This window comes from Diaporthe batatas (genome assembly GCF_019321695.1).
Source record: "Diaporthe batatas strain CRI 302-4 chromosome Unknown Contig00021, whole genome shotgun sequence".
NCBI classification, from domain to species: Eukaryota; Fungi; Ascomycota; class Sordariomycetes; order Diaporthales; family Diaporthaceae; genus Diaporthe; species Diaporthe batatas.
This window is the reverse complement of record NW_025408568.1, coordinates 206,922-219,191: the sequence shown is the minus strand read 5'-3', so window position 1 is coordinate 219,191 and position 12,270 is coordinate 206,922. Positions and strand designations below refer to the sequence as shown.

The following is a 12,270-nucleotide window of genomic DNA, read 5'->3' as shown; positions in this document are numbered from 1 at the left end:
CCACTGGCCGGGGCGTTCATCCGAACAGGGCGCTGCTTATAGCCATAAACAGCATTGATGCTGGACTGCTTGCCAAGTTGAATATCGCATCTAATTAACTCAGCACGCAGTCTCGAAGTTGAGAGACACGCCGTCTTTCTTTGCCCCATTACCAATAGACCCCGATGCCCTAGCGTAGGGTAGTTGTCATGCTATAAGATTCCTCCTCAACATCACTGCGTGGTGCTATTGTTCAACACATTGGCCGCGGACTGCGTCAAAGAATATCTAATAAGCCCTCAACCGATCAAACGCAATATTACGACCGAAAATGCAACAGTCTCAATACGCCTCTCGAATGGACACGCGCCAGATATGGACGTGGAACGCAACGGTGCCAGAGGCCATGGATGGCCTGGTCCACGGTCTTTTCGTGGAAAAGGCGAATGAGGCACCAGATGCATTGGCGGTGGACGCATGGGACGCCAGGTTCACCTACTCGGAGCTTGATAGGGCCACGACACGGCTAGCAAGCCATCTCGTTCACGTCAGCCGCGTCGAACCCGGCATGATGGTACCAATATGCTTTGAAAAGTCTGCCTGGGCTATCGTGGCCATGTTATCAGTGCTCAAGGCTGGTGCTGCGTTTGTTCCTCTCGACCCAGCCCAACCAGCCCTTCGAAGGGCAAAAGTCTTGAGGCAGCTAGGCGACCGCGCAAAGGTAGCAATCGCATCAGTCTTACACGCCAAGACATTGGAGGAAGACGGCCGCACAATCATCGTCGTTGGACCGTCTGAACTCGGACACCTACGGGAAGAAGCTCTGCCGCCAATATCTGTCGGTGCAGACTGCGCAGCTTATTGTTTGTTCACATCCGGCAGTACCGGAGAGCCCAAAGGCGTCGTTATGGAGCACGGCGCGATTGTGTCAAGCCAGGTCCGTCGACGCGATTTCAAGGGATACAACAAGGATTCCCGAGTTTTTCAGTTTTCATCCTATACTTTCGACCCCTGTATCGACGAGATCTTCATGACTCTCGGTGTCGGAGGCTGCATTTGCGTACCCTCTGAAGAAGACAGGATGAACAGGCTGGCATCGACAATTAATAAAATGTCCGTCAACCTACTCGAGGTTACTACTACAGTGGCGGGACTGATCAGTCCTGACGAGGTTCCGTTGGTCAAGACAATCATCTTCGGCGGAGAGTTCTTGTCCCACGCTGCATGCGCACCATGGGAGGGTAAGGCCCGTGTAATCAACTCTTACGGCCCAACCGAATGCTGCGTCGACTGCGTCTTCACCGATTTCACAACCAGGTCGACACCCGGACTCATCGGTACAAGCGCCGCGTCCGTTACGTGGGTCGTTGACCCTGATGACCACAATCACCTGACGCCCATCGGCTTGACTGGAGAGCTCTTGATTGAGGGTCCAGTCCTGGCAAGAGCCTATCTGAACAGCCCAGAAAAGACGGCAGAAGCATTTGTACAAGATCCCGAGTGGTTGATCTGTGGAGTTGACGATCGACCTGGCCGCCAGGGTAGGCTATACAAGACTGGCGATCTGGTCAAGTACACTACAGACGGCAAGCTTTTATACGTTGGGCGCAAAGATACTCAAGTCAAGATCCATGGACAGCGAGTTGAGCTGGAAGAGATCGAGTCCCAAATTCTGGAGTACGTGCCACATGGCAGTGGTGTTATCGCTGAGGTTGTCTCTTACGGAGACGGCACAGAGGCACTTGTGGCCTTTATTCGTTCTTCCAGTGAGAAGACTTCGTCAGAATTCTATGGCAATAGCGATGCTCCAATATCTTTGGAGCCTATGGCCAATTCTACTTCTCTGCAGAGGAATCTTTCCAAGGCCTTGCCCGGATACATGGTGCCCGCTGTCTTCTTCTCCAGTCGAGCTTTTCCGATGACTACCTCCGGGAAGATTGACCGCAAGTTTCTCCGAGAAGCAGCCTCACAGCGCGGGATGGTCCACAACACCGGCGAGACCGCGCTTCGACCCATCAGCAGCAGGGAGCAGAAGCTCCAGCAGATATTTGCCGATATTCTGAAGGTGGAAAAGTCGAAAATCAGCGTCAACGATAGCTTCTTTGAACTTGGCGGCACCTCGGTCGCTGCCATAAAGCTTGCGGGCCAGGCACGGAAGCAGGGGATGAAGCTTGCGGTCGCGGACATCTTCCAGCATCCAAGGCTCTGCGATCTTGCGGCAAAAGCATCTTCGAAGCCCAGCAAGAAAAAGGATATTTCGGTAGCTCCCTTCTCTTTGCTTGGATCACCCGAAGAGGGTCGACTTGTTAGAGATCGGACGGCAGAATCGTACAATCTGGAACCGGATGCCATCGAGGATCTATTTCCATGCACGCCGCTACAGGAGGGTATGTTATCTTTGACCAGCCGCGACACCGGCAGTGAGTATATGATCCAGCGGGTCCTCCACATTTCGCCCAACATGGATATTGGGCGGTTCCGCTCTGCCTGGGAAACTGTCGTCGAACAACTCCCGGCCCTGCGCACCAGAATTTTCCTCGCTGATGATGGAGGAAATCTGCTTCAGAGTTATGTCAAGGATGCAGTTCACTGGAAGCAGGCGAACGACTTGGACGAGTATCTGAGGTGCGACAGAGCTATACCCATGGAGCTGGGAGATCGGTTGGTGCGGTACGCCATCGTGGAGGAAGGCCAAGAGAGGTATTTCGTCTGGACCATCCACCATTGCATCTACGACGGCTGGACAATGCCGCGCATGATTGCGTTGGTTGAGCGCGCATACGCTCAGGAAGCCCTGAGCATCGGGAACCAGGCCAACTTCAACGCTTTTGTGAAAGGCTTCCTTAGCCGCAATGTGGACGAAGCCAGAAAGTTTTGGACATCGTATCTTTCAGGCTCTGAAGCCACGAAACTCCCAAATCGCGTCTACAAACCGGATTCAGCAGACTCGAGAGGGTTTGCAGAGTGTCGCCGGCCACTCCCACTCAGCAGAAGCAAGAATCACGTTCCGACTACCATAATACGTGCAGCGATGGGAATTGTTCTCAGCCAGCGTACGGGTTCAGACGACATCGTCTTTGGAACCGTCGTATCCGGTCGGCAAGCAGCAATTGACGATATCCAAGACATCATGGGTCCCACGCTTGCGACTGTTCCGGTCAGGCTCCGGATAGATTCTAACATGACCAAAGGGCAATTCTTGGATTCCGTGCAGAACGACGCCATAGCAATGGTACCATATGAGCAGGAAGGTATTCAAAGCATCGCCGGCTTTGACTCATCCTGCCGAGACGCTTGCAATTTCCAGATGTATCTGGCTGTACAGCAGGATGACCCCGACTCTTTCGATTCTGGAGCGCTTGGTCAGTGGCAGAGCGAGTTAGGGCGCCCAAATGGGGTGAGCACCTATCCCATAATGGTCGAGTGCTATTTGGAAGGCGATGGTCTTAACATCCAAGCGACCTTCGACCAAGAAACGGTCTCTTCGTCGGAAATGGACAGGATCATCAACCACTTCATCTACGTTTTGGAGCAGCTTTTGCAGGGGGATCTGTCCCATAGGCTGGCTGACGTCGAACCGGTGTCACCGCATGACCTACAGCGCATCTTGGCATGGAACGACACCGTCCCTGTTCTTGTCGAAGAAACGCTCCACGACATCTCCTTGAGAAAGACTCGAGAGACACCCGACGCAATGGCCGTCGACGCATGGGATGGGCGCCTGACGTACTCGGAACTGGACCTCGCCACGTCACACGTTGCAAACCTTTTGGTTCAAGCCGGCGTCGGACCGGAGATTATGGTACCTATATGCTTCGAGAAGAGCATCTGGGCTGTCGTGACAATGCTGGCCGTCCTGAAGGCTGGCGGCGCCTTTGTCCCCCTCGACCCAAAGCAGCCGAAACTTCGGCGGGAGACGGTTCTCAAGCAAATTCCGTGTCCGGTGATGGTCGCATCCGCTGCGAATGCTGGCTTGCTAGAGGCAGATGGCCGCGCTGTCATGGTCGTTGGACCATCTATGCTCAACATTCAACGGCTAAGGTCCGACCCGGGTCATGGGTCCAACGTTCTCAAGAATATCAGCCCTGACACAGCAGCGTATATACTCTTCACTTCTGGGAGCACCGGAGAGCCCAAGGGTGTTGTCATACAGCACCAAGCAATTACTTCTAGTCTCCTGTCACGTGCAGAAGGTCAAGGGTACGGTCCTCAGACTCGCATCCTCCAATTTGCCTCCTACACCTTCGACGCAATGGTGGACGAAATTTTCATGACGCTGGCATGCGGCGGATGTATTTGCATTCCATCAGATGACGATGCTATGAGTGACCTGAATGGGTCGATCAGGGATTTTGGAGTGAATAGTCTGGCTCTGACGGCTACTATACTTCGCCTGATAGGGCCGGAGGAGGTCCCCGACGTCGATTCGGTCATTTTCTGGGGTGAAGCTGTCTCACAGCAAGACTTGAAGCGGTGGACTCGGGTCCCGAGGAGGCGGACACCAAGAATTCAGGTTCGGTATGGACCAACCGAATGCTGCGTTACCTGCACTCATTACGAAGTCGACCTCGACAGGCTTCCCCGAGGAAACCCCATCGGGAAAGCAGTTGGTTCAAGGGCGTGGGTCGTGGATTCAAACAACCACGATGAACTCGTCCCCATCGGGGGGATCGGGGAACTGCTCATGGAGGGCCCAGCGCAGGCTCGTTGGTACTTGAACGATCAGGCCAGAACCGATGCGGCATTTATCTACGACCCTAATTTCCTTATCCACAACTCCCGTCTTGATCAAATACAAGCTGGAAAAAGGAGGCTGTACAAGACTGGTGACCTCGTCAGGTACGACGATGATGGGAATCTCATTTACATGGGGCGCAAGGATGCGCAGGTCAAGCTCAACGGCCAGCGTGTGGAACTTGGAGAAATCGAGTCGCACATTGCCAACTGCATCTCGGGTGCTTCACAAGTCCTCGCTGATATAGTCACTCTTGAGGGCGGGAAGCGTGTGCTGGCGGCGTTCGTCAAGTTTGATACCGACGACAAGACAACACCTACGGAAGGCCAGCTGGCCAAGGCACTCCCAACTGCTGACAAGCTCGAAATCGAAAACAAAATGTCTCAGCGTGTCCCGAGGCACATGATACCCACACTGTTCTTCGCCATCCAACGCGTCCCCCACACACTCACCGGCAAGCTAGACCGCCGGTTATTACGTGACGAAGCAAAACGTGCCGGGCTGCAAGGTAATCAGCAGGAGAAGGATGAAAAGGCCACATCTATCCCGATGACTGAACGCGAGAAAAAGATGCAGCAGGTCTGGAGCAAGATCCTCAACCTGGAGCTTTCGGCCATACACGTGGATGATACTTTTTTCCAGCTGGGTGGTCACTCAGTAACTGCGATGAAAGTGGCGGCCGAGGCCCGAAAACACAAAATGAGTGTCACAGTGGCGGATATTTTCCAGAACCCACGCCTGCGTGACCTGGCTGCGGTGGCCAGGTCCTCTACTATGAACCAACAAGACGCTACCATCACGCCGTTTTCATTGCTTCCGAACCCTTCGGAGAGCCTTAATCTTTGTCGAGAGATAGAAGCGGTGCACGGGCTCGAACAGAATGCGATTGAGGATCTTCTGCCGTGCACCCCTCTCCAAGAAGGCCTCCTCTCGTTGACCAGCGGCGACACTGGAGATTACGTTGCTCAAAGGGTTCTTCGCATCTCGGACGACATTTCACTGGACCGGCTGCGCGATGCTTGGGAGGTCGTCGTACGCGCTCTTCCCATACTGAGAACCAGGCTCTTCTTCACGAAAGACCATGGCATTCTCCAAGGTGTCTTGAGACGGGGAATCGAATGGACCCACGCAGAAAGCCTCGAAGACTATTTGCAGTCAGACATGGCCAAGTCCACGGGGATCGGCGAACCTCTGAGCCGGTATGCAATCATCAATGGCCAGTCTGGCCAGGGAAGGTGGCTCGTGTGGACAATGCACCACAGCCTCTACGATGCGTGGACGTTGCCGCGTATCCTGGAAATGGTCGAGCGCGCCTACAGAGGCATGAGTCTCGGGAAGCATGTTAGCTTTTCTGTCTTCATCAAGTACTTCATGAACCGGGACAAACAGAAGACAAGGCAGTTCTGGCAAGATTATCTGTCCGGCGCCGGCCGTCTTAGACTCGTCAAACACGGTGAAACGACCGAGCCCCCTTCGAGAGGGTTCCTTCAGAGCGAGCGGGCCACGAAGTTCAACAGCGACCACCATGTCCCTGCAACCTTCGTCCATGCAGCTGTGGGCATCGTTCTAAGTCAACTTTCTGGCGGAGTGAATGACGTGACGTTTGCGAGCACAGTCTTTGGCCGAGCCTGTCCGGTAGATGGCATCGAGAACGTCATGGGTCCAACCATCGCAACAGTTCCCGTGCGGGTCCAATTCCAGCATGGACAGACAGTCAAGGATCTTCTCGAGAGGCTGCAAAACCACGCTGCATCGATGGTCCCGCATGAACAGGAAGGGATCCAGAATATCCGGCGGATGAGCCAGTCTTGCCGGGACGCATGTGAGTTCCAGGCTTATCTTGTAGTGAAGCAAGACGACCCCGCGTATCCCGATGAACCCGGTTCTGGGATGTTTGGCGAATGGCAAGAAGGACCAGAACAGAGCGAGCTGACTACGTATCCCATCATGATGGAGTGCCGCGTCCACGACGAGGGATTCAAAGTCCGAATGAGCGTCAGCACTGAGGTGGCGTCACTGGAGGGTATGGGTTTGCTCATGGATAGATTCCATTCTGTCTTGGAGAAGCTTTTGCAATCGAGCTCTGCGAGCACTTTGCAGGAAGTCATATCAACACCGACATCGGGACTGAAGCCGGTTTGGGAAAGGGATCTCGAGCATGATCCTCTCAACGGCAATGCCCGCGTCCAACCAGGCTTTGGCGACATTCTTCACAGCAGACCGAATGGGCAACCGCCGCCTGTGACGAACGATATCTTGAGGCCGGCCGGTAGACCCGCAGAGATACTTCACCGTATCTGGGCTGAGGCTCTCGGATTGGATCCGTGGACCTTTAGTATAAACGACAACCTCTTCCACCTGGGTGGTGATTCAATTGCGGCTATGAAAGTCGCTGCTGCTGCCCGCACCTATGGCTGCAAAATCACTGTCTCGAATCTCCTCAGGTTCCCTACTATATCCAAGCAGCTGTCTCATTTCTCAATCTCGTCCCGGGAGGAAACTTCTGCAAACAATGGGCACGTGAGCGGTTCGGCAGAGAAGCTTCAGCACATCTGGGCCAGCGCTCTGGGACTGAAACCAACTGCAATCAGCGTGGAAGATAATTTGTTCCATCTGGGCGGTGACTCGGTTGTCGCTATGAAAATCGCCGCCAATGCGCGTGCCTCCGGCTGGAGCATCGCCGTCTCGGATATCCTCAAGTTCCCGACCATATCCCAACAGCTTCCATATTTCTCAGCCCGGAAGGCTTTAGAGCCGGTCTTGGCCGTCCCGCGTCCTTACTCGTTGATACCTTCCGGTCTGAAAGAAGAGGTCCTCGAACGCCTGGGCAAAGAGGGATTCCGGAACGACGTGCTCGATATCCTGCCAACTACCGATTTCCAAAGCATGACCGTCACGGACAACATCAAAGCTCCATGGACGGCCCGAAATTTCTTTTCTCTGGATCTGGGGTCTTCCGTCGACTCCGAGAATCTCCAAGATGCTTGCAACGCCCTCGTCAGCCACCTTGAGGTCCTCCGGACCGTGTTTGTTTGTGCCAGGGGAAAGACGTGGCAGGTCGTGCTCAGGAGCCTCCCAGTCGCGCTGACGACGATCACGGCGACGAATGAGGACCCCGCGGAACTCCACAACAAGATCAACGAAATCGCTCAAAAGAATTCCTCCTTCGATCATCCGGTCGTGTCTTTCACACTGGCCCACACACCCAGCGTCGGCTACAAGCTCATCATAGGGATCTCACACGCCCAGTACGACGGACTATCAGTCCCCTTGATCCTGAGAGTGCTCGAAAGCGCGTACAACAAAACTCCGGTACCCATCTCAACCCCTTTCTCAGCATATCTCAATCTCCAAGACAAGCGCCGCTCCTCGTCCCGCGCGTACTGGAGGACGCTGCTCAAGTCCTCGAGTCTCACACAAGGATTGCCAAGACTATCCGCCGACCTGTCTCCCAACGTGCAGCCTCGCAGGATTGAAGCCGGAGGGATGATAAAGCTGGCAGAAGCCATCCCCGAGGGCTTCACCCTCGCCGTAGTGGCCAACCTGTCTTGGGCGTTGCTCCTGCACACCGCCACCGGGAACGACGACATCGTCTATGTGACGCTGGCCTCAGGCCGCAGCCACCCTGTCCGCGGCATCGAGGGTGTCGTGGGCCCATGCATCACCCTCGTCCCCGTGCGACTGATCTTCTCCAAGCTGTGGGCGGCCTCGGAGCTGGCCACATCTGTGCAGGAGCAGTTCCTGGCCCTTGACCAGGGCGACACCATGGGCATCGACGAAATCCGCGCGCAATGCACGGACTGGCCCGCACAGCCCGCTTCCGACTCCGTCTTCTTCCACCAAGGCGTGAGCGACAGCCCCGAGCATAACCTCGCGGGGGCGCCGGTCAAGGCCCAGCTGTACCTGAACCCGGCGGTTGAAATTAAGAGGACGATTGTGACGACGACACAGCTTGATGAAGGCCTTGCCGTTAAAGTCCAGAGTTCGAGTACTTTGATGACCGAGAAAGATGCTTTTGCACTGGTCGACGCGTTTTCTGCTGCCTTTTCTATTGTCTGCAGGAACCTGTAGACTGATTCCTCCGTTTACACCACCCGAATCGGCCCAGTCAGCCGCGGAAGCTCGAAGTAAAGCGTTCCATGGTAACGGGCCAACACAGTCAACTTGAATCTCTGAGGTCACAAAGCAACTTCATGTCAAATATTATCCTCGCAGCTTGTTGAAACATCGTATTTATGGAAGTCCAGCCAAATGTCGAGCTTCAATTGAGCAACATCATCTTGGCACATGACCAGGCGTGCGCGTTTCTGGGGTTCGAGTTGTCTTGTATTTAGAATTTTAGAATCCATCTTCATTCACACACCTGAATTTCCCCGAGTAGAGCATAAATGTTGCGCTCAAAAATTGTATCTTGCCATGTTCTATGCCATGTTGGAGCTATTACTAATGAGCAACACAGGAAAAGCTTTCTTAAATCCTTGGAATATCTCACCATGAACTGCAGTTCAACAGTAGCTAGGTAGCGTCAGAGCCCAGGGCGTATAGCGAGTTGTGGGCTAAATCGAATAGCACGACAGCGATACCACTACCACACCTCAGACCACTTAGATGAGTTGAGTTATGGACTGGACTAGAAATTGATCTCTAATGTTATGAGGTTGCGGTACATACTGTGCGGGCCACAGAGGCTTGTTCCCTGCCCGCAGTGCATTACATTAGGAATTTCTCCACACAAAAATGAACTCTTCTTTGTTCTCTATTTCGTATTGGATTTCCTCTGATCAGAACAATCGCGCATTCGTCAAGATCCAGTCCTCTTTTCTACTCTGTTCCTCCCCCTTATCTTCCCACACGTCAGAGTGGCTCCTAGGGTGTCTGGCAGAACGCGAGCCTAGCCTATGCTTGGGTGCTTGTTTTTTAATACTATAAATTTGGCTTGCGTCAAAAGCGAGTGATCTTGGAAAGTGTTGCTGACTTAGGCATCACGGATAGGATCTGTGAGAGCGAGGAAGCTACTTCCGTGATGCTGTCCTTCGAAATAGTCTGAGGCGAGTAGTGCAGGCTAATCTCAACTTTATCCGACCGCTCAAGGGATGCGGTGATATCGAACTATATAACGCGTCAGGACCCGTTACTTCGTTTTCGGCTGGGAGTCTTTAAACTTACCTCAGAGTAAGACTTCCTGCCTACCAGGCTCAGTGACACAGTGTCGTTTCCAATGACATCCAAGTGAAGTGGTCTGAACATAACGGCAGTGTTGAACAGACGCGAGCGCCTCATCCCAAGAGCGTCGTAGATATTTTGGAGCGGCGTCGTCTGGTGCTCTGCGCTCTCCAGGAATTGCCCCCGCATCGTCTGCACAAGCCCGGAAACGGACTGCGAATGACCACTGCCGAGTTGCGCGCGGCAGACCAGCGTGTTGATAAAAGGCCCCATGGTGTCCTCGACCTGTGGAATGGGCAAATCTCTCCCAGCTGTGACGTACCCGAAGCAGACATCATCCATGCCCGTGTACTTCCGGAGGACCAGTGCCCAGGCTGCCTGGACAAGGTTAAATAGCGTGATGTTGTTCCTCAGACAAAAGGCGTGAAGAAGTGAAGACCGCAGATTGGGCACGGGAACTGCCAGCTGCTGATTGTTTTCGGCGTCACTGCCGAGCGGGGTTTGCGCCGTCGGGAACAGACATGGCTGGGCGTCGGACAGCAGTCGTGTCCAGTACGTCAGGTGCGCATCCTGGTCGTCTTCTTGAAGGAATGCGATGTAGTCGCTGTACCGCGGGGCCGGCGTCGGCGGCAGCTCGCCTACATACGCGCTGGCCATATCGCGCATTATGATGGCCACGGATATGCCATCGGTGAGGGTGTGGTCGATTTCTAGTCGGCAGAGTATGCTCCCTTTGTCCCTAGGAACCAGAGTGAGCCGGTGAGCGGGCTGGTTCTCGGGGAATTCGAGAAGCTCGGGGAAATCTCCAAGCGATTCTCCTTCTCGGATGTCCGCCGACCACTGCGAGAGGACTATTTGATCTGAGAAACGACCGTATTCCACGCTCTCTACAAGTATGCTCCTCAGGATGGGGTGCCGATCGACCACTTGCTGCCAGCACCGGCGGACAAGGCTGGGGTCGACCGCATCATTGTCCCGGACTGGGTGGATACAAATTGTGGCGACGACATTGTAATCCGGTGCCGAGGGGTCCATCTTGCTTAGCTGGATTCCCTCCTGCATAGGGGCGGAGGGGCATATTTCCTCCACATCGGAAATGTCGACGATGCCGACTTCTTCCAATTTCTCATCAAGATATTCCTGAAATTCCTCTTCGTCCATCCGTAGAAGGTAGAAATTTCTGTGCGTAGTTAAAGGAGCCATTATCTTTGTGGCGGCGTAAAGTTAGATGCGAGTGACTTGCGACGAATGCACAGGTTGATCGTTCCGTAGGCGAGGGACATAAACCTGTCATCTGATAATATGATTATCTCACACCTTAGCCTCAGACACTGAGCATGGTTTTGAATGAGCGCCACTTCATGAAGTATGGGACATGTGGGCTTAGGTAGCCCGTAGGAAGGCGTCGAAAACCCAGGACGGTAAGCAAGTAGAGTCGCATCCGTATTGCCGACTGCCCGGAATCTCGGGAAAATGGACAATACTGGCCATTCTGACAGCTCTTGCATGACTAATGTTGGCCACGAAGCCACTTCTCAATGCCGTTGTCCCTGGTTGCGGGTATTGACTCCACATTTCTTGTCCGCTCCAAGTCAGTTTATCCATATGCACCACCCATTCATGGATAGGGGCTTTGACGGCCCCATCTAACCTCGAACTCAAATCGCTCCGCTAATATCAATAATAGATATTCACTAGCTTGATCTCAAGGCTTCGTCCCTAGTGTACCGACACAAATAGTAGTTGCTTGACACGAATATGAAACTCAGATGTGCAGCAGCCGGCACCTGAGAAAGGATGTGATGTACAATCTTTGCTTGGAACAATCCCTTCGGCCCTTAGACAGGGCATGCCCGCACGCATTGATATTAAAACAATATCAGTAGATATAGAAATAAATTATATTTCCCATCATTCGGCATATAAGGCTGGTGAGGTACTTTAATAAGCTAACTATAGGTAGGGAGGCTATTCATTAACTTTCTTTTAATTTAAAAAGGCACCTATATAGTAGGTGGTAGTAGTTATATTAGAATATATCTTAATAACGTTTTACCTTTTAATAGCGGTATTAACTTAGATCTTATATTATATAAGTAATATAATAAATGTTATTAATATTTTTTAAATAGTTTTTATAACTTATAATAAAAGAAGGTTTAAATTATTTATAAATGATTATTAATTTAAAATTAAAGTTATTTAAAGAATAGTATAAAGGAAGTAATAAAGTTATAATTATATATTATAAGAAGTATAGAGGTTATTTAAATTAATAAGATAAGTAAAGTATATAAATCTATTAGTTAATCTTATAAATATTTAACTTATAGCTTTAATAACTTTTATTTAAATAAAATAATAAATAGAGTATATATCTTACTTTTATTATA

At 52.3% G+C, this 12,270-nt stretch overlaps 2 protein-coding genes across 2 annotated transcripts; one reads left to right on the top strand and one right to left on the bottom strand.

Annotated features, from left to right (window-relative positions):
* Nucleotides 1-310: 310 nt before the first annotated feature.
* Nucleotides 311-8,785, top strand: KVR01_012818 (uncharacterized protein; the record flags this gene model as incomplete). Its single annotated transcript, XM_044782522.1, has 1 exon — nt 311-8,785. The coding sequence occupies one exon, from the start codon at nt 311-313 to the stop codon at nt 8,783-8,785; it is 8,475 nt and encodes a 2,824-aa protein (XP_044638289.1).
* Nucleotides 8,786-9,655: 870 nt separating this feature from the next.
* KVR01_012800 (uncharacterized protein) lies at nt 9,656-11,080 on the bottom strand (the record flags this gene model as incomplete). The annotated part of the gene is made up of 2 exons (XM_044789024.1): nt 9,656-9,823; nt 9,881-11,080. The coding sequence occupies 2 exons, from the start codon at nt 11,078-11,080 to the stop codon at nt 9,656-9,658; spliced, it is 1,368 nt and encodes a 455-aa protein (XP_044638271.1).
* Nucleotides 11,081-12,270: the final 1,190 nt, after the last annotated feature.